The sequence below is a fragment of the Apodemus sylvaticus genome, chromosome 8, assembly GCF_947179515.1.
Source record: "Apodemus sylvaticus chromosome 8, mApoSyl1.1, whole genome shotgun sequence".
NCBI classification, from domain to species: Eukaryota; Metazoa; Chordata; class Mammalia; order Rodentia; family Muridae; genus Apodemus; species Apodemus sylvaticus.
In genome coordinates this window covers 62,913,313-62,939,659 of record NC_067479.1, presented here as the reverse complement: position 1 = coordinate 62,939,659, position 26,347 = coordinate 62,913,313, and the positions used below count along the sequence as shown (strand labels likewise).

Below are 26,347 nucleotides of genomic sequence, written 5' to 3'. Positions count from 1 at the left end.
GACCAGGCAACCCTGCCCACCCTGCCCAAGATTGTATAACTCACCAGAGCAGCAGGGTTGACAGGGGGGCTGATCAAAGGCAGTCCACCTCCAGGCTGCGCACTCTGTCTCCTGTGGGATGTTGACTTGGCAAGTGTCTGATATGACTTGTTTCCTGATCTAAAGGAAGGGTGGGACAAGGGAGTGAGGCCAGGGTCCAGGTACCAGATCCTGGCTGGGCCTGGAGGGCTTGTTGTCATTTGCTGTGGGCAGCAGAGGGCAGCAGAGGCTGTGGGGCAAGAGCGAGCTCCCCGCTCAGGCTTTTGGCCAGCAAACTGCCAGTAAGAACAAGAACAGGCTAGTCATAGGATGCCTCCTCTGAGGCAGAGAGAGCTGGAAACCAGCCTTAGAACCCTAGAAGAAAGAAAAAAAAGGAACTGGGGTGCTCAGGAGAAGCACCTGAAAACAGCAAGGCCCTTCTCAGTTCTCAGAGGGGCCACCCAAGATGCCTGTGGGCTTCCTGCCTTTTAGGGGTACAGAATCTGGTTGTACCTTCTCCTAAGTCCCCTCTTTTTATTTTCTAAACACTCAGGCGGGACTGGCAACTAATTCTCAGAAAATGTATTTTAAAATTTAAATTAGGCAATACATTGCACTGCTATGTCCAGGCTTCTGACAGTATGAACCATCTTCAATACAGACATGGTTAATCCACAGATATCCAATATCCAAACTGTTTTACTGCCTCAGATTGTCTGAAATCATTGTTTGGGATTCACTTTGGCGAGAATATAGCAGAGAAAACTGTCAGAATAAAAGGGGAGAACACCTCAAAGAACAAACCCTTTGCATGTTTAAAAAGAACCACTCAGAAATAAATAAATAACCAGTCTGGAACTGCTCCATTTGATATTTAACTCGGGCTTTGTTAAATAAGCAGAAAAAGTACATGTTGTAGGTTTGTGATTCCTTCTTGAAGAAATGTGATTTCTTATTTCCCCAGAGAGGAGCTTCAGGAATGCCGGCAGGCTTCTCCGGTATCAAATGTTTCCCAGTTATTGTGAGTAAATTATATTTGGATCAAAATCAGATGGATTAAACTTAAAATACCCATGAGATTTTCAAGACGACAAGGAAATGTGTCATGTGCCCCAAAACAGCGCTGCCGCTGCCGTGTAAGAGCCCTTGGCAGTGTCTCTGTGATGGAACCTCAGCAGGGAATCAAAACTCACCTGAGTTTTCCAGTTTCTTAAATCCAAGGCAACTCTTGGTAAGATTCAACTGTTGCTTGTGGCTACTAAGATAAAAGTCTGTAATCTTTGGTGTCTTTAAAAATACCCAAAATAATTCTGCTATTCAGGTAGAGAAGGGGGGTGGGGGTCGGTGGGGTTGATCACTTTCAAATTTTCAGGGAGAAACCCTGATTTTTGCTATTAACTGCAAAGCCTCCTGGGGATTGGAATAACAGCCAGGGAGACAAACAGTAATGAAAAAATACACTGTAGCTCACAGTGGGTCAGTCACATGAGGCTGTGGCTTGGCTGTCTCCTTGCCTACGCTGCATTTTTCTTGAGGGGTCAGGGGTGGAGGGGACTGACTGTGAGAAGCAGACACAGTTACCTTCCCAGAACCAGGCAGCAGGGAGCTGTGCTCTGACAGTCTCTAGGTTCTTCTGAACCCCTGCCAGGAGCCAGGAGGCAGGCCCCAAGCTGAGCTCTCTCCTACCTCATCACCAGAAACAACCACAGGAAGCTGCTGCCACTGTCTCCAGAGAAAGTTATCCAAGCTCACACTATGGAGCTATGAAAAATGGTCACCAAGTGCCTGTTCATCCGCTTCCCTGAACTGGAGCACCCACTTCTGAGGCCGAGGAGAGTCCAGTCAGTAAAGTGCCCACATCAAAAATGTGAGGACCTGAGTTCAATTCCCAGAACCCATATTTATTTAAAAAAAAAAAAAAGGCCAAGCATAGTGACCCTAATCTCAGTGCTAGAGGGGATAGAGGCTCGAGATGGCTGGATCTCTGAACTTGCTGGCCAGCTGGTCTAGCCTGCTTGGCCATCTCCATACCAGTAAGAGACCCTGTCTCAAACAAAAAGAAAAAGGTAGATGCACCTGAGAAATGACATCCATATACATGTACACACACATGCAGGCATGTACCCACATACATATAATACAAAAGCAATTTAAGGGAATCCACTTCCCAGTATCACTGCCTACATGGACCAGCCACTACATGTGGTCATGACAAGCTCTGCAGAGCAGTGAGCAGGCACCACTCCCCAGCATTACAGGCTGCATCTGCAGGAGAAATGAGTTGACTATCTCCTATCTCCGTACTGAGTCAAGAGAAGAAAGCAGGGCCCTGGGGAGACGCCTGTGAGCAGCACTCAGGGAGCCAGCAATTGCAGTAAATTCAGGGGCTCATGTTGCCATGGGCTCTCCATGGCAGTTACGTGACCGCTGATAAGCTTGCAAAGGTTCTATGTGGAACTTGTTAAATCATAAAATCATCTCTTGATTCTCAATCATAAAACAATGTCTATTTTATGTTAAGACAACCTTGGGGAGGCTGCAGACGACAACTGCAGACCTTTTTAAGCATACTTTCTGCAGTCTTCCTGGGGGCAATTCCTGCACCCACTGCAATGCTTCCATATTCGTAGAAAGACACACCCTCACCAAATATTAAACACAAACCATATCGCAGAGGCTAAGAGCTCAGATCTTTTCTAAATAACAGTTTGGAAAGGCAGCCACTGAGCACACACAAGCAGCTAGCATCAAGTGTCTAAAGCTGAATAGCTTGCGCTACATGGGGAGCTGAGAACAGGGCACCCTGTCTGTGGTGATTCAGTAGTACTAATAAATATTGACCTATGCATACAAAAAGGATTTTATTGAACAAACGATTTCCAAAAACACCATCGCGGAGTCTAAGCATGGCCGTCCTCACTTTCATTTAATCCATGGGTACTTTGCAATCTGACAGAGAAGAGGCACACGAGAGATCCAAGCATGCGAGGCCTCTCCAGACCGAGGAAACTAAAACTGCACATATGTGCAAGCTAAGTCATTGTGTAACGTCAGGCTGCAGTAATATAACCACAAAGGACAGCTCAAACAATAGAGCTGGGGGTGGAGGGAAGGGGCAGGGTGGGGGAGGGGCAGTGTGGGGGAGGGGCAGCGTGAGGGAAGGGGCAGTGTGGAACATCAGAGAGGAGAATCTAACCGGCTGGAGAACAAGAGATGCCATCGCTGAGGGAAGAGCCTGGAGTAAAAGGAGAATGAGAGCTGAGGAAAGGGTGTCATGAAGAAGGAGCCAGGTGTGGAGAACAGACCAACAAGCTGCAATGACCTGTGTGTGGAGCTGCCAGACTTAGCATGTCTGCCAATTAGCATCCAATAAGCCCAAACTGATGCTTCCTATTTTGGTGACCAAGCATACTCGCTCACTTCCTAACACTGGATCAGTTCATCTGGCTCCCAGTCTTCAGGCAAAGCAAGCAACTCCTCAAAGCTGAACTGACTGACATTTCCTTAAAGGGAGAAAAAGCAATCAAGATATAATAAATAATATTTAACAAATCCATGCCTATAGAATGTGGAGCCACTGGACCCCTCTCCAGTCACCAGAGTCACATGTCTTTTCCCTCTTCAAGTTCTCTGAAAAACAGCCACACTGACAAACAGTGAGCTGGGCACAGTGACTTGTCTAGGGTAACAGTCAGGTACAGTGTTAATAAGAGTTTTTATGTGGTAATGAACTACCAGGCAGGAGAAATGGGGAGTGCCTCGGGAGGAAGTTGCGTCTCTTGTCTGTCGCCCTACTTCCCTTGGAGGCTACAGACTACCAATGACTTGGGTTCTAGGTCTTAGCAAACACATTTGGAAGGAACTAGCTAACACCAAGTGAGGAAATAACTGGCTACAAAAACAGAGGAGAAACCAGGATGAGTTTCTGAAACTGTGAAGTCTTCAAAAGTCCTTTTCTGGGCTGGAGAGATAGCTCAGCAGGTAAGAGCACTGACTATTCTTCCGAGGGTCCTGAGTTCAAATCCCAGCAACCACATGGTCACTCACAACCATCTGTAATGGGATCTGATTCCCTCTTCTGGAGTGTCTGGAGACAGCTTCAGTGTACTTATATATAATAAATAAATCTTAAAAAAAAAAAAGTCCTTTTCTGCAGAAGGCTAAATGGTAAATGCTTCAGCTCAGGCTTCCAGAATCAAAAGCTACTCAGTTCTGTCATTAAATTCCAGAAACATGCATAGACAACAATAACAAAAACAAACAAAGTCAAGCATGCATGTGTTTCAGTGTAGCACTCCTAATAAAAAGATGGTAGAAGACGCATCTAGAAAAGACTCTCAGGAGGATGACGGGAGAATGGAATGACTGCAAATCAGAACTGCAAAAACCTGGAGCCACTGCGTGCTTAATGACACCTTAGAGATGATCTGACCTTTTGGTGCCTAAGATGGGGGAAAGACACAGTATTGGAAGTTTCATCATTGTAACAATGTAAGAAAAAGAAGCAAAGGGTACACAGATTAAAAACTATATTTCCAGATGACATGTTATCTGTGTAGAAAATGCGAAGAAGTCTGTAAAAGGAATTTTTTTTAAAAATCCTAGAGCTAATGAGAGAGGCCAGTGAGGCTGAAGGTCCAATATCCTCAAACTTAGCACCCAAAAATTCATGTGTAGCACATAAAGTAACATGAATTCATGAAAACCAAAATCAAAGACACTTCAGAGAGTATGCAAAATTTAAGTTTGAAACATATTGAGTTCTATGCACTGGGAATAACAAAAGCTGAAGACCAAGCCAAGCCTGAATAAGCGTGAGGCAAGCTGTGGCCTGGACTGGAGGACTGGTGTAGTTATCAATTAGATTACTCTAAATTTCATACAGAAAGCATAGGCCTTATATCTAACAAATTATAATAAAGTAGGAAGAGCCAGTCTACCCTGCATTAAAGCCATCTACAGTTATAGTAGCAGAGACAGTTGGCACTGACAGAGATACACGGATAAGTAGGAAGGAGTAAAAACCGACAAACAGAGCCTCACAACTATGGCCATGTGGCTTGTGACAGTTATTTATTTTTTTAAACAGAATCTAGCTATGTAGCCCAGGCTGACCTAAACTCATTAAGTAGCTATCCTAGGGTGGCCTTGAACTTGCAATCTTCTTGCTCCTTCCTGCCTGTGGCATGCTTGAGTTATAGGTGTGTGCTTTCTATATATATAATTTTGAAACAAATACAAAACCAAATCAACAAAGATGCATTCAGCAAATCTGCTATACACTTGAATATGAACAGATCAAACAAAACTATTGAGAAAGGGAGTGTCCAGCACCCAGCTAGCCTCCCCACTATGCTCACTAAGGACAGACCTGGAACCTAAAATTCTTCTACCTACACAGGCTGTGCCAGGATTCTGCTACAGCTTCCCATAATGCAAGTTCAGCTTGTGCTCTTTGTTTTGCTTGAGTAAGTGTGTCCCATGACAGCTGAACAACCCTACTATCTGTCACCCACCAGAAAGGGACACAGCCTTTTCACTGCAGAATAAAAATGAAGTTCATAAACAAACTGCCCTGTGGGGGAAGCCAGGGAAGACAGACTGGCTATGGAGATATATATATGCTCCTGACACTGATCTTGCAATGTCTCTGCTCCATAGAATAGTATTATCCTACCTCTAGCTTAACTGTTATATTTTACTTGATGAGCCTGATACTAACTTGTAATAGTCGGTGTTCAGATGTGTTTTACTGGTCATGGGCATGATGGTGATCTTTCCTGTCTCCCAAGAAACTGGGGTCCTCACCTGAGGCTGACAGCGAGTTTATGCTGTCCTGCTTAACAACATAAGCCCCAACTTCAACCCTAGCCTGAAACAAAATCAATTCAGAATGCATCATGCCTTAAATACAAACTTAAAGTTAGAAAAAGTTCAGAAGTAATGCATGGAAGATCTTTGGGGCCAAGGCAAGACAGAGTTTTTAGGACTAACACAAAAAGCATACACCAAACCAGAACTCATCAAAACCACAAGTCATGCTGCAAATGGCCTTAATGGAAAGAAATCAAGGCAAGTTAGTCTCCTGGAATGCCAACCTTCTCACACGTCAGTGTGACGTCACCTACAAACATGTCAAGCTGCACCCACAGCACCCTGGGATGCAAGTGGCTCATGGGCCACAGGTTGAACATGCCTGGTAGAAGAAAACACATGCAAAAGCCACCTATATAACAAAGAACTAATACTCAGAATACATTCCCAAGCTAGAACAATTATTCAGTAAGGAATGCTCAGTACTGAACCAAAGACATGTCACTGAAGTCAATCTATAAATGACAATTCCTAATCTGAAAACAGTGAACAACAGCATCCTTTTCTGCCAAATACTGAAGCAAACCCATGTAACTTCCTAGAAGGGCAATAAAGCTAGAGGAGGAGGAAGAAGAAGAGGAAAGAGAAGAAGGAAGAAAAGGGAGGGAAAGAAGATGATATCTTTATGTTTTCTTTTGTCTTTAATGGAGTCTATACCACCACTTTTGGAGTCAGCCAGCTGTCTGTGAACAAAACTTCCCCTTGTGGAATCTGCAGCCATCGGCAGCATGGGGTAGTCCTAGGTCCTGTACAGCCTGTGTCTGTGCCTGAAGTGCACCTGGCCTTACTGCCCATGGCTGGTAACCCCACAATCCCAGGTGGGTGCAGGAACCAGGCAGCTTTACTCAGGCTGGTGCACACATCTCAGTGTGCAAGAGTGAGAGTGAGCTACACCCACACCATGCACAAGGCTGGCTGCTAAGTCTCAGGGCTCTGTATGAAACATTTCTTCAGGAGAGAGAAGGTTATACAAGTGTTGTTGTTGTTGTTGTTGTTGTTGTTGTTGTTGTTGTTATTGTTGTTGGGTTGATTGGTTGGTTGGTTGGTTGGTTGGTTGGTTGGTATTTTCATGGAGGAGGGAGGATAGGGGGTACACTGGCCAAGCAGGCAATCCCATTCCACAAACAATAACCTGGTTTCTTCTCAGTACATTAAGATTCTTTAATTGGGCTTCATTTCTCTGGCTGTGAATTCCCTCATTTTATTTCCATGAGGCTTCCCTTTGAGTACCATCTCTCCAAACATCCTTTTTTTCCCAGTGGGCTAAAGAATAACCAATGTCCTCATTTATAGAGTTAATGGGGTCCCATAGCCTCTCTGCCACAGGGCTCAGTCTCTCAAGGAGGCAGGACATGGGAGTTTTGACCACGCTTACCCCATGCTGTCACCAGGTGGGTGCCAGGCCTTAGGGCAGCCCCAGGACACTCCTCTAGGGACGGGGAGCACATTCTGAGGATAGGGACAGCAGAATTGGCTCAGGGGTTCCCAGGCCTGTGGCAAGGTGAGGACCATCTGGTTCTCAGGTTCTCAGACACCCAGGTGCTGATGGATGCTGCAGGAGAGCTTAGAATGGAGTAGGGGCTACAGGCTGGGATCCAGCCCCAAGCTGAGGGGGAAAGAAGGGAGTTCTGGCTGGTCCTGGGGGGGCGGGGGTGAGGGGGAGTCTTTGGCTTTTCAGCAGTTGGCTTGAGCTTGGCTTGGTGGCGACAGTGGCTGGGAGCACAGAGAGGCCTCCTACAGGAGATAGCTCTATAGGCAAAGAGCCTTCTCCATGGCTCCCCATGGTGGATCTTGATGAAAAGAGACACTCCATGGTTTTAAGGCATTTATTGTCATGGCAGAAAGTGGATGAATAAAACCATACCCCATTTCTCAGGGCAGGCCTGAGGTTAAATACTTCTTGCAGTGTCTAGGAAGGAGAGTTTATTGTCTAAGTCTCCAATCCTTTAGGTACCTCATTAAAATGGATGAGGCTCTGGAGCTTATGCAACCTGTGGTCACATCCTCTACATGTGGAGGGTCTTGGGGCGTTGCCCCTACATGACTGATGGCCACAAATCTATGGAGGGCTGCAGCCTCATGCCAGGAACAAGTGAGATGCTTATAGTTAGTTACCCTTCAGGGTCATGCAGGGGTGGGGAGGGTAGGGGTAGGGTTGTGTGTGTGTGGGGGGGGGGGGGGTCCTAGCCTTAGCTCAACCAGGAACCAGGATACCTTTCATAGCCCACAGCCCCACATTCACTTGAACAATACTATGCTTAACTTTTAGTATTGCATTTGGCCCAAGCAATCTATTAATTACCTGATAGTACATATAAATATTTTTAATCAAAAGTAAAATATGAAAATCTTACAAAGGTGAATGCAACACTGACATCACTTTACTTTGGTAACATATATATATGCTTTATTTTTCATCTTCTAAAATGCTATGGCAATGTAGTCACTAAAATGCTTCATTAGATCATCTCCAACAGACAGCCTTTGCTATTGCATAGTGTGAATTTAATAAACTCATTCAAGAAAGGTAGAAGATCAGGAATAAACCCTACTGTGATTCTCCAGATACACCCCCAGAAAACCAAGAGAAATATAAGGAACCAAACTAGGCATGGTGGCTTGTTGGGGATTGGTTCCAATGAACCAACTAATTAATCTGGCCCCCAAAATTGGGAACCTGTATGCCCAAACTCAAAGTTCTGTCCCCAGTAGGTTTTTGATTGATCAATAAACAGCCAACAGCCAGTGGCTGGGCAGGCAGACTGAGGGGGATCTTTAGATTTGCATGGGCGAAGAACTGGAAGAAAGGAAGACAGAATATCACCAAGACTCAGATGAAAAGGATGGGATGTAAGAGCTACAGGCGAGAAAGCCAACCAGCCATGTAAGAATTCTGGTAAGTGCCACTAGCCACTTCCCTGATTGAACTTGGGATAATAGGGGAAGGTTTCAGAGTCTCAGGAGCACTGAAGGGGAGCATTAGCTAGCAGGGCAAGGTTTGAGAGTGCCCAGCCTTTGAGCAAGTCACGGCATGTCAAAAATTAACCGGGGTGTGTGTGTGTGTGTGTGTGTGTGTGTCTTTTATTTGCAAATCCAGATTGCTCCTGGGTGGGTACGCATGCGCAACCTGCTGGGAGCCAAAGCAGTGTAGCTAAATAGTGTAGCCACTATAGTGGCTCATGCCTATTAATCCCAGTACTGAGGAGGTGGAGGCAGGAGGATCACTATGAGTTCAAGACTAGCCTGAGCTACACAGTAAGTCTGAGGTCAGTCTAGGCAACAGAGTAAGACTGTCCCCACTACCAAAATTAAATAAATATAAAAAGAGAGAAGAGAAGAAAGGAGGGCCTAGAAGAGACATCATAAAAGGCCCATGTCTTCCTTGCACTGGTAACAACTTTGTTGCCTTTCATGGCAAGACCAGCTTACAAAGGAGATTTTCTTCTGACCCCATACCAAGCCAACACTGTCAGGCATCTTACCAAAGGGAACGTGTTTACACAGAGCATCTAGTAAGTCAGTAGCTAGAAGACAAAGGTCTGTTTCTACCAAAAGGGCACTGTCAGCATCCTAGGGGTTCAAAATATACAGGGACAAAAATATCTAAGACTGAATGCAAAACACAGGACAGTAAAGCTATCTTCTCCACAAAGAGAAACACCAGAAGAGGGCCAGTAAGAGGGATGGACAGTAGACACACCCAGTATCTCCTGTGAAAGGGAAAGTGGGTTCTATTACTGAGTGCAGAGTCACCACAGCACCCACAAATCCTGTTACAGCAAGATCTCCACATCTCATGAGTACTGGGAAATGGGAAGCAGTGTTCACAGAGTGCCATGTGGACTCCCAGAGCCACACAGAGGTGAAGGCAGCTGATGCCATGAAACAGCCAGGCATCAGGGCGAGGACAGAAAGCAGAGGACAAGGAAGGGCGATGGAGCCACACTCCCAGATTCCTACTGCCATTAGGACTGAGACATGACAAGGGGATGAACATACAGCAAGAAGACGGAACTGCAGAATGCGGACACCCCTCTGCTCACTGGGAATCCCACAGTGCTCAACCTCTAAATCAGCGTGGAAGAAGCCAACCCTGGGCTAATTCCCTGAGCAGGAAAGGGGATATGGAGGCCAATAAATGTCATTGTGTCACAGGGAAAGTGGCATGGTCCACTCCGACTGGGGCTACTTCCCCCTAGCTGCAGAAATTCCATGTACCCAGTAATGTTTTCAGATGTGGTGTAAAATCCAGTTCCATGGAGCCCAGCAACTCGACACCCTGTCTGTCCAGACTTTTTCAGTTCAGTTGTCATCACTGCTCATTCTGGCAGGTGTGAGTGTGCAAGCATAGCATGTATGTGCAGGTGCAGCTGCAGGCATGTGCATATGCATGGGGGAGCCAGAGAACATGAGTGTGCAAGCATAGCATGTATGTGCAGGTGCAGCTGCAGGCATGTGCATATGCATGGGGGAGCCAGAGAACATGAGTGTGCAAGCATAGCATGTATGTGCAGGTGCAGCTGCAGGCATGTGCATGTGCATGGGGGAGCCAGAGGACATGAGTGTGCAAGCATAGCATGTATGTGCAGGTACAGCTGCAGGCATGTGCATATGCATGGGGGAGCCAGAGAACATGAGTGTGCAAGCATAGCATGTATGTGCAGGTGCAGCTGCAGGCATGTGCATATGCATGGGGGAGCCAGAGAACATGAGTGTGCAAGCATAGCATGTATGTGCAGGTACAGCTGCAGGCATGTGCATGCTCATGTAGGAGCCAAAGGACATGAGTGTGCAAGCATAGCATGTATGTGCAGGTGTAACTGCAGGCATGTACATGCTCATGTAGGAGCCAGAGGACATGGTGTGCAAGCATAGCATGTATGTGCAGGTGTAACTGCAGGCATGTACATGCTCATGTAGGAGCCAGAGGACATGAGTGTGCAAGCATAGCATGTATGTACAGGTGTAACTGCAGGCATGTACATGCTCATGTAGGAGCCAGAGTACAGCATCAGGTGGATTTCTCCTTCATCTTCATCTTGTTTTGGGGAACAGAATATTTCACTAAATATGGAGTTCATTGGCTGGCTACCCTGCTGGCCTGTAAGCCCTCAGGCTCTTCACAAGTGCTGGGATATATGTGCAAAGTCACATCAGCTCTTCACATTGGTGCTGGGGATCTGAACCCATGCCCTCATGCTTGTAGAGCCAGCACCTTACCCACAGAGCCACGTCCTCAGCCTTCACTGTGCCATTTCTCCACTACTTGCTAGTCACAACAAATAATATATCTCATGTATGTTCTTATTATACCTCACACTGTTCCCGTGGTCCCTCGCACACAGCACGTTACCCAACAAGTAATTGTTGTCCTATAGTGTCCCAGACCCAAGTAGTTAGAAAACCCCTGTCACTAAGCAGTTCACTGTCTAGTGCTACAAGTCACACAGAGTGGTTACAGTGAGTCTCTGACCCAGGAGGAGCTTATGAGGGAGAAAGCTGGAAGAGCATCTTTGAGATTATAACATCCCTCCCCATCCTCACCACACCCTGCAAAATCCAGTATCCCAGCCATCATTGGATGTTTTAGATAGCTCAGGGTGGCAGGGCCAGAGAGGGGCAGGGGCCAGAAAGGAGACAGCCATCTACTAGAAGCCCCTGTGGAGAGGCGAGAATGAAGAACACCTCAACGAAGAAGCCTCCTCCACACTGTGCTTGCTAAGCTTGGTATCTCCTCAAAACCTGTGCCTAGCCTACCACCTTTTCACCCATCCAGGTTCCCAGAGACCGAGAGAGTTGTCCTCACCCTCCCTTCTCCCATGATTTCCCCTTGCCCCACCCCAAGCAGAGATGCAGCTCCAGGCCCATCTGATAGTACTGTGCACACACACACATACACACACACACACACACACACACACAACACACACACACACACACACGCCTGCTGCAGGGACCTAGAAAGTCTCTGCTCAGGGTTCAGAGATAGGGGAACCTGCCCTTCATCCTGGCCAACGTAAAGCTTACCATAAGTAAGTGTAAAGACACTGGCTCAGTGGGCAGTGGTGGTGCACACCTTTAATCCCAGCACTTGGGAGACAGAGGCAGGTAGATTTCTGAGTTCGAGGCCAGCCTGGTCTACAGAGTAAGTTCCAGGATAGCCAGGGCTATACTGAGAAAACCTGTCTCAAATCACCCCCAACCCAACCCACCCCACCCCCAAAAAAAGAAAAGAAACTGGCTCAGATCCAGTGCTGGAGCAACAACTTAGAGCACGGACAAGACAAAGAATTGGCTGCACTGGCATCTTTACAAGCCAGTGCTCACATGATGGACACACGGAAAGGCCATCTTTTCTTTATTTGTTTTCAGACATTAACCATTCTCTGCCCAGCATCTGTAAGTCTGTATTACTGAGTGTCTAGTGTGAGCATCCTCCTTTAGAATGTACTATAGACCTGAGCAGGGAGCACAGGGCTCCCTCCAGGAGTGACACAGCCTCTCTCTCCGGGAGCTCATTACTGCATAGAAAGATAAGGCACAGATTTGGTAACTGGGCAGCAGCACATCTAAGCAGCAATGAGAGAGTCAATGGGAAAGAGTCTGAAGTAGCTCACAAGGGTCTGTCCAGTGGAGATGAAAGCCTTCACTTCTGCCCCTGGGGGGAGGGGCTGGCTTACAGGAGAAACAGAATTCAAGCCAGGCAAATTTTGAAGAAAGGGTAAAACAAGGAATAGTGGGAAATACAACACTTTACCTATGCAAGCATTTAATGAAGAAATAAATCAAAAGATCAGAGTGGAAATCCGCAAGGATATGATCACGTGGGCGACCGCAGAGGCGGAACACTGATTCCTGTCAGGCAGAAGATGGGCTCCTGTGGGGGCCTGGTGGGAAAAGAGGCAGGGGAGGGAGGTAAAGATCAGAAGGTGGGAGGTGGGAAATGCCTTTCCCCAGCGGGTGCGGCAAGGAAACAGAAGGTTCTGGAAGAGAGAGTAAAACAATCTAAGAGCTCTGGGCAGGATGCGAGAAGAAAAATAACAGTTCCACGTCCTACAATTTAGAAATTAATCACACACTAGGGAATTTTTTTTTAAAAAGGAGAACAGCTTCCTATCGTTTTCTTTTTTAAGAATCTATGTACACTAGTCACATAAAAGAAACACATAATGCCTTCTACACCACAGTGGAAGGAATCCGTCCCCAAAGGTCCTTCCTTTGTATAAATCATGCCACCACAATCGACGCTTCAATAAAAATGAATATTTATGAAATGTAAAATGACTTGGATTAACTTATTCCAATTTCACCCTCTAAATTTAGAGGTTTAAAAAAAAAGCACGCCAAAATGTAGATTTTGATTACAAAAGCAAGTTGGGGGAATATATATATATTTGACAAGAAAAAGAGAGCAATTTTTTTTTAAGTTGAAGTATGACAAAGGATGACAGAAAGGTGGCTGGTTGGACTAAAAACAGCAGAGACCATTTTCAAAGTAGCAGCTTAATTCAACAACAAAGCCACATTAGACAAAGCAGGTTGTTTAAAACAACACAAAGTGTAAAGCCGAAACAGCCAACCGTCCGCATCTCATGGCACAGCCCAAATCCAGTCTTGCCTTTCTCGGCTTCCTCGGGCGTGCAGACTAGTAGCTTGCACCTTGTCCACACAGGAGTCAGCACGCTGATCTGACCTGGCCTTTGCAGTTCCTGCATCTTGGCAGTCTCTCTGTTCCTAGAGACGCCCCATCTTTTCTGCCCGCATGCTGCACTCTTGAGGCTGACCCACCATTCATTTAACTAGTCCCTGTTGATGGGCACCTGTGAGGCTTCCAATCCTGCTGCTGCAGATGAAGCTGCAGCCAACAGCCTAGTGCAGTCCTCATTTGGCGTCTGTGTGTGTGAGCAAATCTGGAAGGCAAATTCCCAGAAATTGAATTCCTGAGTTCTAAGGTAAATGTGCATTTAAATTTTTGGTAGATGCAGCCACGTTCTCTTCCATAAGAGTGGAGCCAGCTGATACCATCTAACACAAGAGTTCTGCCTGCCTCTCTCTGTGTGTCTCTCTCTCTGTCTCTCTCTGTCTCTCCTCTCCTCTCTTCTCCTCTCCACGCCCCCCCCCCAGCCCCCAGCAGAGTGGATCTCTGTTTCTGGATTTTTGCCAATCTGAAAAAGGAAAACTGGTATTTGCAGTTTCCTCACTGAGTGAACTTGAACATTTTTATGTGTTTAAAAATCAACTACACTTTCTTTGGAGATAAAGTGTTCAAAACCTTTGCCTGACTTGTGATCACTGTGGCATTTTTCTTACAAAATTCTAGAAGTTTCTAATCTACTGGGGAAACTAGTTCTTGCCTTTGGGTACCTGCTGCTATACCCTAGGCTGTCTTCTGACTTTGCTCGTGTGATTTTTTTTTTAATTATTCAATGTGTATGGGTGTTTTATCTGCATGTAAGTCTGTGCACTGTACACATGGGGCGCTCCCAGATGCCAGAAGAAGGTGTCAGATCCCTTGGAACTGGAGTTGTAAATGGTAGTGAATCACCATGTAAGTGCTGGGAACTGAACTCAGGTCCACTGGAAGAGCAGCCAGTGCTCTTAATTACCGAGCCATCTCTCCAGCCCCACACAGACTTTTAATGTAATCTAATTACCAGTCTCTTGATTTTCTAGCTGTGCATGCAAAGGCCTTCCTCATACGACAATTATAAAGAAACTCTCCTTTTCTCACATTCATTCCATTTTTTTGCTCGTAACTAAAGAGAGCATTCATGATCCTGGCATTCAGGAGACTACAGCAGGAAGACAGACTACTGAGAGTTCAAAGCCAGCAAGGGTTAGACAGTGAGTTCAAAACCAACCTATATGCACATTAAAACTATATCAAAAGCAACATATTCGCATGCATTCATATAAACAGCATGGGAAGAGTGGTTAGATCAGAAAGGCTAGAGCATTGTGCATCTACCAGCCCCACTGTGTGACCTTGGATACGTTATCTGACCTCCTTAGCTTGTTTCCACACCCATTATGGGGATAATGATGGCTAATGCATCATTGCATTGTTGTGAAAATTAAATGTATTAATGTAGTTTCCTATGGTGCCTGGTGCGGTGCGTAATATACCAATAAGTGTGGGCTATTACCATTCTGTCTGCTTGGGATTTAACTTTTTTTAAGGCGTGATGACTAGAAATAGCATCAGCCTAACCCCACAGGTCTCCCTAGCTGTCCCAATACCAAGTTCCCCACAGACCTGACATGCCGTCTTGACAAACATCTTATCCCTGATTCTTCTTGCTTCTTTGCACATCTCTAGCGGCCTTATCAATCTGGCGTGCTACCAAGTAAGCACGTAAGCAGTGGCCAGTTACCCAAGCCCGCTCCGGTTCCCATCCATTCGAGGTGGCCCAGAGGAAAGAAACACTAAAAAGGCTTGAAGGTTTGAATCTTCTTGCAAAATGTAAATCTGCCACTAAGCTGCAGCTGATAAAAGGGTACAGCCATCTTACAGAATACAAAGAAGGAGAAACTGAAGTAGAGATGACCAGTTTAGCTGCAAAAGCATTTGGTGACAGTGCACACCTGGGACTAGGCAAAGCAATCCTAAACAGATGGGCCTTGTCATCTAAAAGGGACCCCACTGGCCACAGGGCTCTTGAGAGAATCAGGTACAGAGAACAACAGACTTAATGGATGACACAGAGACAGGAGGAGGGCAGAAGCTGCAATGGAGAAGGATGTAACTTTCAAACTAGGAATATGAAGACTTTCGTATTCACCATGGTCACCAACACTCCTAAGGCACAGTGAGGCACAGTGCTGCTGGAACCAAAGGCAACCCTAAGCAACTCGTGCTCTCAAGTTACCTTAGAGTTCTCCCTACCAGAGATACTCCAGCCTGACATGTGACTAGGAGACATAACACAAGATGGCTGCCCATGCTTCCCGTATACTTGACTTTTAAAAAAATCATTAAGTTTGGAGGCTGTGCAGCTGCATAACGTCTCAGAAGTCTCCCTCCTTCTTTGCTACAGATAACCCCTGGGATGTGTTGTCTGTGACTGCATTTATGGTTCTAAGAAAACTCAGCATCAAAACCTCCATGTTGTATTCAACTGTATTTCTACTTTGCACTTAAGGAACGTTTGTTTGAACTGAGCAGCACAAGGTTAATGGCTTAGCAAAATCTCCTAGCCTCTCCTCTCCCCTTTCAAGTCTGAAGAGATCAAGATAAGATATTTCTACTGTCCACAGAAGTATCCAGTAGCCTTGTGATTAGAGGTCAGGTCAATGGATCACCAGCCACCAGGTTTATGATGCCTGGCTCTAAACTAGATACTTAGAAATCTACAATGATTTGTCAGCTCCTCGACTAAACCCCTGTCCCTAACCCTCTCTGCCTAAAGATAAAAGGAGCCTGAAAAACAAGTTTATCTGGCCACCTTCTGGTCTTGCTAGCTTCAAGTAAATCGTCCTCTTTGTCCCCAAACACTCTTTCTAAAATATTCAGGTCCCTTTCCAAGTGGACTTGGATTCTGTACGGGCGACAGTGAGAACCTGTTGAGGATGAATGAATACTCCCAAAAGTGGAGGCTAGAAACGTTACAATGGGGCTGACAAGGTAAAAGGGCAACAAGAGCTACAATCTGAATTCAACTCCTGGGTCCTAAGTGGTGCAAGGAGAAAACTGAGTCACACAGGTAATCAGCTGATCTTTGCACGTGCACCTGGGGCTTAGGGGAATAGACACCTCTTAGAGGCGTCATCCATAGTACAAGGAGTTTCTGCAAACGGGGGAGACAACCAGCATGCCCTTGAAATAACTACAAAATGGAGAGGTGTCTTGCAACCAGCTCTGGCCTAAAATCCTACATCAAAACCTAGGTTTGCCTAGGTTTGCCTCCAGTGCTTCCGCAAACAGGCACAACTAGACGCTCCTAGAGGCCTAGGTGAGAAGGAAGACTAAGGCTGGGCTCCCACCATACTTTACTAGCCCTAAATATGAAGCTGCAGACCTGCAAACCAGCTGGGTCAATCCTAATGGTAGATTCTTTCAGAGGAGACTCAAACAAAGAGAAGCACGCAGGCAGGAGACTGCCCCGCTGAGCGGGAGGTGGAGGGGGGGGGTGCTGCTTCTTCGCGCACGCGCAGACCCCGACTTGGGACCCGCCCGCGGCCCTGCACGTCTTCTTCCGGGAGGGCGCTGTGCGCAGGCTCCACGCGCATGCTCAGCAGCCGTGCCGCCTTACCTGCTACGGGGATCGGCTCGGTTCGACCCGGCAAAGCTTCATCCGCGCTGATGATTTTCGAAGCTGAGTCTCCCATTCTCCGTACCCGGTTGGAGCTGGAGAGGAGCTGGAGAGCCCTTCTGGAGGCGGAGAGCATGGGCGGCGTGTCCGTCTCGCGGGGCTGACCTCCAGGCCTCTGAGGGACAAAGTTCCCAGAGTACGTGAAGCGGCACGGGCCAAAATTTATGCTGGCTGGGCGCCACCGCGGGGTGTTAGAGTTCCTGCCGATTCCCCACCTCCGCAGCCAGGGTTCCGGGTGCGATGTACTCACTCAACCACAAAGTAGAAAAGGGAAATCAATGTGTATGCATACAAAGGCAGTGAGCTAGAAGAAAGGCAGACCTATAAGAGGGTGGATAGATGTACAGTTATGTACAGTTAGGAAATTTATCTGTTTCTATCGAAACAATCTTTTTTTTTTTTTTTTGGTTTTTTGAGACAGGGTTTCTCTGTGTAGCCCTGGCTGTCCTGGAACTCACTCTGTAGACCAGATTGGCCTCGAACTCAGAAATCCGCCTGCCTCTGCCTCCCAAGTGCTGGGATTACTGGCGTGCGCCACCACGCCCAGCTCGGAACAATCTTGATAGGTCAAATCAAACCAAAGTGAAACCAAAGCATAATTCTCAACACCACAAAGGATCAAGTACTCAACATGAAATATATATATATATAGTGTGTGTGTATGAATGTATAAATACATTCTTCAGCCCATCTCACAGCCCATAAATAATGCAGGCACAAATACATTGTTAAACGCTGCTTATGTGATGTTAATGGTGAAGTCGGATCAGACTTAACTTCTGAAATTATGAGAGAATATTCCTAAACCGAATCTCCAGCCTTAATCTTTAGGTGGCTAGGACCAGATGAGTGATTTCAGAAGTCCTGTATGAGGTTTTGGTTTACACACTGCCAAAATGGGCGGATAGTCTCGCATGAGGAAGGAACTGAAGATTAGCACCCACAGGGATTTGAAGCTTTGAACCTAAGCTTCTCCATGGGATTAGTTACCACTTTGTGTTCATGTGGGACTGTAATATAAGGACTAGGATTAGTATACTGCCTAGAATGTTGCCCAACACACAACGTTAAACAGATTAAGGTGTTTATAATATAGAAGGCTCCTGAGCCAACTTGTCTCAACAATTTACTTCTCGCTTGCTTTTGCTGTGAAATTATGCCAAGCAGGTTCTCACTACAAGGCCTTGACTGAAACCATCTAAAGATGTCCCCTCCATCCTTGAAGAGGGCCTGGTCACTAAAGAAAAAAAAATTATACTTTCTAATTTACTGTCCTTTGATACACACTTGACTTGCTTCTTCTGTTTTGTGGTTGACTGAACATGGGAAATATGCAAGAAAAACTTCGTAACTAAATCCTGTGTAACAGAAGAATTTGTAAGGTTAAGGGAAACTACTTGTGTAATGTTAGGTACCCCCCAACCACAGTCCATAAATATTCAGTATGCAAGATATATATAAAAATACATACAATTCTACTTACCTACTATGGGGAAATTAGTTTAAAAATAAAAGCAATGTTTAGAGTTTTGTTGTTCAGAGTAGTGGATCTCTTCCTATAGTTTCTTTCCTGCCTGTGGTCCTGGAAATCCAACTCAGAACATCAGGATGGTGGGAGGTGCCTTTACCTGCTGAGCCATCTCTCTGGCCCTACTTTAAACATTTTGAAGGGTTCTGTGTACATTGTTTAAATGTTCTCTGTGGCCCTGATGGTTGTGCTACACTCATGCAAGCACACATTTTCAAGGAAAAGAGTAGGTTTCTTTAAAGTTTCCTTTATACAAGTTTAACCTTATTTAACAAGATAGCCGTGTTAGCCGAGTTGTTTCTTGTCTTGTTTGTTCATTACAAAGTCTGTCTATGTAGCCCTGGCAAGGAATTCAGAGACCCATATGCCTCTGCCTCCTAAATCCTGGGATTAAAGCTGTGGTCACCATACCAAATTTCTGAGATGTGTTTTTTGAGGAGAGAAATAAGTATGCTATTTTCAAGACTAGGCTTTGCTTTTCTTCAGACTCCAACCACTTCTGAGCTAGCTCCATATTTACTGTCACATGCTGTAATTATACCCTAATTACACTCAGCCTTTTGAAAAATTCTAACAATTTATGCCCTTCAAGATACAGAGTACACAGCCGGACAGTGGTGACTCACGCCTGTAATCCCAGCACTTGTGAGGCAGAGGCAGGCGGATTTCTGAGTTTGAGGCCAGCCTGATCTACAGAGTGAGTTCCAGGACAGCCAGGGCTACACAGAGAAACCCTGTCTCAAAAAAAACCAAATCCAAAAAAACCAAAAAAAAAAAAATACAGTGTACACATTCTCTTTGCAACAACAAAGAATCTCAGAACACAACAGGTTCAAGAAAACCTGTTTATTTCTCTTAAATACGTCAACCTAGAAGAAAACAGTCTTCCACTAAGCAGGTCCCTGGCTCTTCTTCCATAGTGACTGGGCTAAAAAGAGAGCTCAGTCATGCTCTTTCTTCTGGGACCTTAGTCTAGGCCCAGAACCTACATAAAAATGCTGGGTGTGTTGCCACACTTGTAAATGAGGGTGCATGAAACCACCAAACTGGATCACTCCATGGGTAGAATGAAGGGTTTATTGGCAAGCAAACAAACTAAGGGTATCTTGGGGCAGGCAGAGAGACAAACAAACTAGCAGAAAAGCAGGTTTTATATGACAGCAAGGTGGAGAGATCTTTGAGCTATTATAGGTTGTCTGTGTTTATTAGGAACTAGATGCCTTTGCCTGAGGTAATTGGCTTTGGGAAAAGATTAAAGGTGGTTCCAGGTAAACAGAACCTTCATTAGATCTGATTTTCTAGTAAACAGAAACCTGCCTTTAAGCTTGTTTACCTGGTAACAATCTTACTACTTACCTTGCTGAAGTCCTTCTATAGGACAGTCATCAATATTGCCATTTGGGGGTGCCACTTTGGACCTAATACTTGTAACCCAAGGACTGGGGAAGCAGAAACAGGAAGATGTCTGAGGCATACTACCCAGCCAATTTGGTTAGCTTACTTGATGAGCTCCAGGCCAGGAGGACCTACCTCAAAAACAAACAAACAAACAAACAAATACAATAAAATGGATGGTACACCAAGGAATGAAGAAATGATACCCAGTGTTGACTTCTGGTCTCAACAAGCATGTAATTAAATGAACTTGAACACACACACAACAGGAAAAACTAGCATGATGGTGCAAGTCTGTAACCCCAGTATTTGGGAAGTGGAGGTACCTTAGTTAGGATTTCTATTACTGTCAAGAGACACTGTGACTAAGGCAACTCATAAAGGTAAACTGGCACTAGCTTACAGTTTCAGAGGTTTAATCCTTGATCATCATGGTGCAAAGCATGGCAGCATCCAGGCAGACATGGTGCTAGAGAGGTAGCTGAGAGTTCCACATCTTGGTCCGCAGGTAGCAGAAGGAGATGGAGTTCCATACTTGAGCATAGGAGACCTCAAAGCCCACCCTCACAGGATGCACTGACCCCAACAAGGCCACACCTCCTAGCCGTGCTACTTCCCATGGACCAAGCATTCAACATATGACTTTACGGGGATCATACCTATTCAAACCATCACAGGAGGCAAGAGTGCAAGGCTGGCCTCAGCTGTACAGTGATTTGAGGCCAGCCTGAGCTACATGAGCTCTGTATCCAAACCAAAAAACAATAAAAATTTTAAAAAAATGAAAGAAAATGCTTTTGTGTGTTGATTCTATGAATCGTTCATGAATCATTCTATGAATTCTTTCATAGAATCAACACACAAAAGCATGTTCATCTAGCATGGATTAGGAAGGTGATTGTTATCTAAGGAAGAGCAATACATACTACTTCCCTAATGAAAACATACTTGTTTCATGGTCACCAGTGTCAGTGTTTGGCTCTTTTATTTTACTATGCATTCGTATTACAGCTACTCATAGATTCTGCTAGAACCTCCTTGGCTTACGAGGTAGCTAACTGTGTCCCATCACAGACCAAGCATTAGTGGGATCATGCAAATGGAGGACTTGGGCCTTCTGAAGAAGACAAGGCTAGTGACTCAGAGCAAGTGCTCCTGAGCCAACAAGTGCCTTGCGTTTGGCTGTCACCTCCACTCTTTATTAAACTGCAAAGACAGCAAAGGTTCCCTGGCATGCTCACACAGATAAGGTTTCACTTACCTCAGTAGAGACACCCTTATAAATGAATAAACAAAAAGCTTAAGTGACATTTACATTTGCATACTTATAACCAAGTGGCTTTATATACAGCCTGTCTCCAGAAGATACAAAGGCTGTCTGAAGAATTTAATTAATTGCATGGATTATTTTACTGAATTTTTAAGGGGAAGATGAAATAAGAATAGCCTTCATTACAAAACAGGAGGCTCCTGTTAGCTCTGCTTGCTTTATCATTAACCTTCGTTCTTTTCAAAGTTTTGTAGGTGAAGAAACTTCAGGTTCAGAAAGATGCCCAAACAGCTACTAAGAGGGAGAACCTTGGCTTCAAATCTGAGTGTTCCCAAGTTCCAAGTTTAAGGGCACAGCTTAACAAAACAAAACAAAAAAAAAAACAAAAAAAAAAACAAAAAAAAAAACAAAAAAAAAATAAAAACAAGCTGGGGTGGACCTGACTCAGATAAATGCCTCAGTTCTTCAACACTGACTTTGTTGTTTGGATCTGAGTGGCACACAGAAGGGAATGACTTGGGTAAAAGGTAAAAATACCCCACTTCAGGGTCCTTCTCAAGAGGCAAGCATGTTGTCTCCCACCATTCCTTCACCTCTTGTTTACAAACTAGCAGAGCCACCAGGTTCTAATTGGGCCTATCCTTCCAGGGGAGAATGACTAGATGTGGCCATGGGATGAAGTGACAGTCCCAGAAGGGAGGTGTGGCTCTGTACAGCTCTAAGGTCGTGACCTTAGAGGCAAGGGGCAAGCTCCCTTTCTAAGTTGTTTCCTTTCCTGATAGCTGACCATGAGGACCAGAGACCTATGAGAACCAGAGCTTGGCAACCAATGCACTCTCCAAGATGCAGTTGCAAGAAGGGCAGTGTTGAACACCCTCCTCCCCTTTATAGAGAGGACGACTGCTCCTCAGTCTCCCTCCTTCTCCAAGCTAGACTGAGTCCCGAATGAGCCCATACACCATGAGCTTTGACTGGCAGCTTCCTAATGTATGCTTCTTCTGCCTCCAGAATGCTGGAATTAAAGGTGTGTGCCACCACCACCTAGCTAGAAGATTTATTATTTTTATATGTATGTATTGCATGGTTGCATAAGTTTATGTGTACTGACCAAGCCCACTCAGTCAGTCAACAGGTTCTCTGGTGCAGGAGCAAGGATTGAAAAGAAAGAGACAATTAGACAAAGCTGCAGCATGACCCAAGGCAATTCTGAGACTGAAGGCAGGTTTATTTTTCTCCCAATCTGCTTTTATGCCATTTTAATTACATGCAAGTATTAAGGGCTAGTAGTACATTGAGGATTGTTTCATAATAAACATAAATAGTCCAGAAACAAGCAAGGCAATAAAAAATCCGGAGATCATTCCGTGATCATTGTTTCTAAGAGCTTAGCAGGATGACCAAGATATCTGAGCCTACTTTTCTGTCCTAGCCCAAAGTCATATTTATGCCTGAAGCCTACTTCTTTGTTCTAGCCTAAAATTAGATTCCTGCCTGAAACCACTTCCTTGTTATGCCCTAATATCAGATTCCTGCCTGAAGCCCATTTGCTTGTCCTTGGCCAATGTCAGATTCCTGCCAAGTGGCCCCTCACCAGTGTGCCACGTGAATACAGACCCTCATGTAGACCAGAGAGATCAGAAGTTCTGGAACTGGAATGATAGGCAGTGGTAGACCACCTGATATGAGCTCTAGAAACCAAACCCAAGTCCTCTTGTCCCCTGAGCTAACTATCCAGCCCCCTAAATCACATGTGTTAGAGCTATGCCTGGAAACATACTCCTGTAATCCCAGCTACCTTGGACATTGAAGTGGGATGTTTATAAATTCCACAAATGTCTGGGCTACAGAGTGGGTTTTAAGCCAATCCAAACAACTTCCTGAGAACTGTCCTAAAAGGGGGCTGGGGGAGAAAGCTGAGATATAGCACAGTAGTTGAGTGCTTGCCTGGCCTTCATGAAGGCCTAGGTTCACTCTCCTGTATAGCCAGAGAGAGAGGGAGGGAGGGAGGGAGAAAGGGAGAGGGAGGGAGGGAGAGGGAAGAAAAGGAGAGGGAGAGGGAAGAAAGGAAGAGGGAGGGGGAGAACAGGAGGGAGGGAGGGAGAAGAAAGGGAGAGGGAGAGGAAAGAAAGGCAGAGGGAAGGGAAGAAAGGGAGAGGGAGAAGGAAGAAAGGCAGAGGGAGGGGGAAGAAAGGGAGAGGGAGGGAGGGAAGGAGGGAGAGAAATCACTTGGTGTTGTGTGTTTGCTTGCAGGTTTTATTATTGGTTTTTAATCTGCGGCCAGGATGTACTACACAGCCCTAGCTGACCTCAAAGTCGCTGTAAACACCAGACTGACCTTGAACTTCCAAGGCTGGGCACTGCCACACCTCACGGTCTTGTTGATTTTCCTTGTTAATTAAATAAATAAACAAACTTAATAAAATTGTCTCTTCTTCTCTTATCTACTAAGGAATCAAGATCCCAGTGAACACACTCCACAAGCTGCCTAACGTACCCTCTGGGACTACTGCTACAGTCTTTAGTCTAGTGACAGGACAGGCCCAGAGCCCTGGAGGCCTCTCACCATATTTGTTGATGAAGTGAGAAGAGGGCAGGGAGGATCAGCACCCACGTGAAGGCCTAGATGGTAACCTGGTTTTGGATTAACCAGTCCTGTGACCTTTGACCAGGTGTTTAATGTGTCATCTTTTTCATCTTTTTGTCCTCATCTGTGACACTGAGAGGACAGGAGAAAGAAACCACCAGTTCTCCAAACTCATTGAATCACAATGTTTTAAGCTAACAGGGCAATTTTTTTTATTATTATTATCATTGGGTGGTTTGTAAGTTCACCTGTCTAAAGGTGGCATTGAAAAGGCACCTGCTGTATGCAGCTGCCAGGTTCTTTGTGCCTAAGTCATTACTCCCAAGCACACTACGTCTGTGGAAGCTGTGTGCTGAGTGACTGAGACCGTGAAGGGCTGAGAGTGGGTGTCTCACTGAAACTTGCTTTAAGCACACTATGTTTTAAGCATTATTTTTATTATTTGTGTCTGTGTGGTTGTGCGCATGTGCACGCAGGTGCCCACAATGCCAGAAGAGGGCACTGGATGCACCGGAAGTGGAGTTACAGGCAATCGTGAGCTGCCCAGTGCAGGTACTGGGAAATCAACTCAGGTCCTCTTCAAGAGCAGCAAGTGCCCTTAAGCATTCAGCCATCTCTCCAGCCCCTAGATAAACCATTCTAAAGCTTGCTGTGTAATGTACTTATTGGAGTATAACCATTGGTAACTCAGTCAAATACCTGTGTGAAGATAGATAGCGCAATCGGGTAATTCTGTCCTTTTAAAAGGAACAGGTATTTTTTGCCCTCAAATTCCATGTATATAAAATATCATTCATCTTTTTTCTTCAGTGCTGTTGTAACAAAGTGCAGCACTACCCCCTCTGTGTGTGTGTGTGTGTGTGTGTGTGTGTGTGTGTGTGTGTGTAGAAGGAAAAGGTACGAGAAGGTAGGTGATTATGGTGTTCCATTTCTTCTGTCATCCCAACGTTTGGGAGGCTGGCATAGGAGCACGGCCTCAAGTTTAAGGCCAGCCTGTGGACTCTATAATGAGTTTTAGACCAGCCTGGGACACAGTGTGAAATGATGTCTAAAAACAAAACAATAGATGGGGATGGAGCCAGGGAAGGAAGCATAGCACACCCACCCACACTGAAATCTCCAGACAGTAAGCAGATGGCTACTGTCTTCGTCCTTTCTCTCAAAACTATTAATAGCAATTAAAAAAAAAAACCTCAGAAAAAAGATAAAGCAGTTTAATGGCTCATTTATTAAATAGTTTGAACTCAGGGCACATGATAAGCAGTTAATGAACTTTGTTGACTCTCTAATTACAAACACATTATCATTATTTGAGAAAGCTCAGAGTTGAGAGGAGAAACAGGGGCTGCGGCAGCTAGATCTGCCCTCTACCCAGTGTTACCCAGAGGGTCCCCACCGGCTCTGTTGCGCCTTGACACTAAACCTCAGGCCAGTTTGATCTGCCCTGGGAGACTTCACTCACCTCGTCTGTGACATTCACACACACCTTTCCCTCCCAGCCCAGAGGTGCTCCAGCTTCCCTCCTCCCTTTCCTGAGGTCAGGCTCTCACAGGTGTGGAGACTGAGAGGAAGGATGAAGGAACCACTCTCTGGTGACTGGATTGCCAGCCTGTCTAGCTGCAGATTACACTGCTGGCTCTGCCACGGCCTTGCCCACACTAAGATGCCACTCTGTACAACTTCGTGGCACTGAACCTAGACACAGGAGCTCAACCATCAGAGCTTCCCTGACTGCAGGCCTTTTGCCCCAGAACCCCAGGCACGCCTGTGTCTTATATCAGCTCTTTTGAAACCTTTTTTCATGTGTGACTTTTTTTCATCCAAAAACTACTAACATGACCCAGGTATAGAGGTATATAAAATAGTTCTGCAGATCAAATATTTACTGATAATAAATCATCAAGAAATATATTTTAGAGCAATTCATATACATACATACATACATACATGTATACATACATTATTTGCTAAAGACAAAAGGCAATCTTGCAAAGTAATGAGACAGACACACTTGTTAATGTTTACATGAAGCATTACATCTTGTCTGAATATTTGATAATCCAGGATTTACAGCATCTTCAACATCTTCCAAGATTGACTGACACTTTTGATCTTATAATCATCAATGCTGAGAACACTAGTTCCCAGATACACACAGTACAAAATGACAGAAGTACATTTAAGGACCTTACAGGAATTAAAAATTCTGCCCGGTCCCAAACAAAAACATATGTAACAATGTTTTATGAAATGTGAGTCAGCCATCCACTCAAACCATAATTGTTAAAACCATACATTCTGATAATATAACACGATGGCGAAACAATTTGACACCTACACACCAAGGAAAGATGGCAGGAAAATTC

The 26,347-nt window shown here is 45.2% G+C and overlaps 1 protein-coding gene across 4 annotated transcripts in view; it reads right to left on the bottom strand.

Moving 5' to 3' along the window:
- Msra (methionine sulfoxide reductase A) overlaps positions 1-17,422 on the bottom strand; it is a 317,918-nt gene extending 300,496 nt beyond the window's left edge. The window contains exon 1 of one of the 4 annotated variants that reach the window (XM_052191213.1): positions 17,145-17,422. In XM_052191213.1, coding sequence (XP_052047173.1) covers positions 17,145-17,280 — 136 coding nt within the window. In that variant the 5' untranslated portion in view covers positions 17,281-17,422. The remainder of the gene's footprint in view (positions 1-17,144) is intronic. The other 3 variants (XM_052191211.1, XM_052191214.1, XM_052191210.1) reach the window with 3 other exon arrangements.
- Between the last annotated feature and the right edge of the window lie 8,925 nt (positions 17,423-26,347).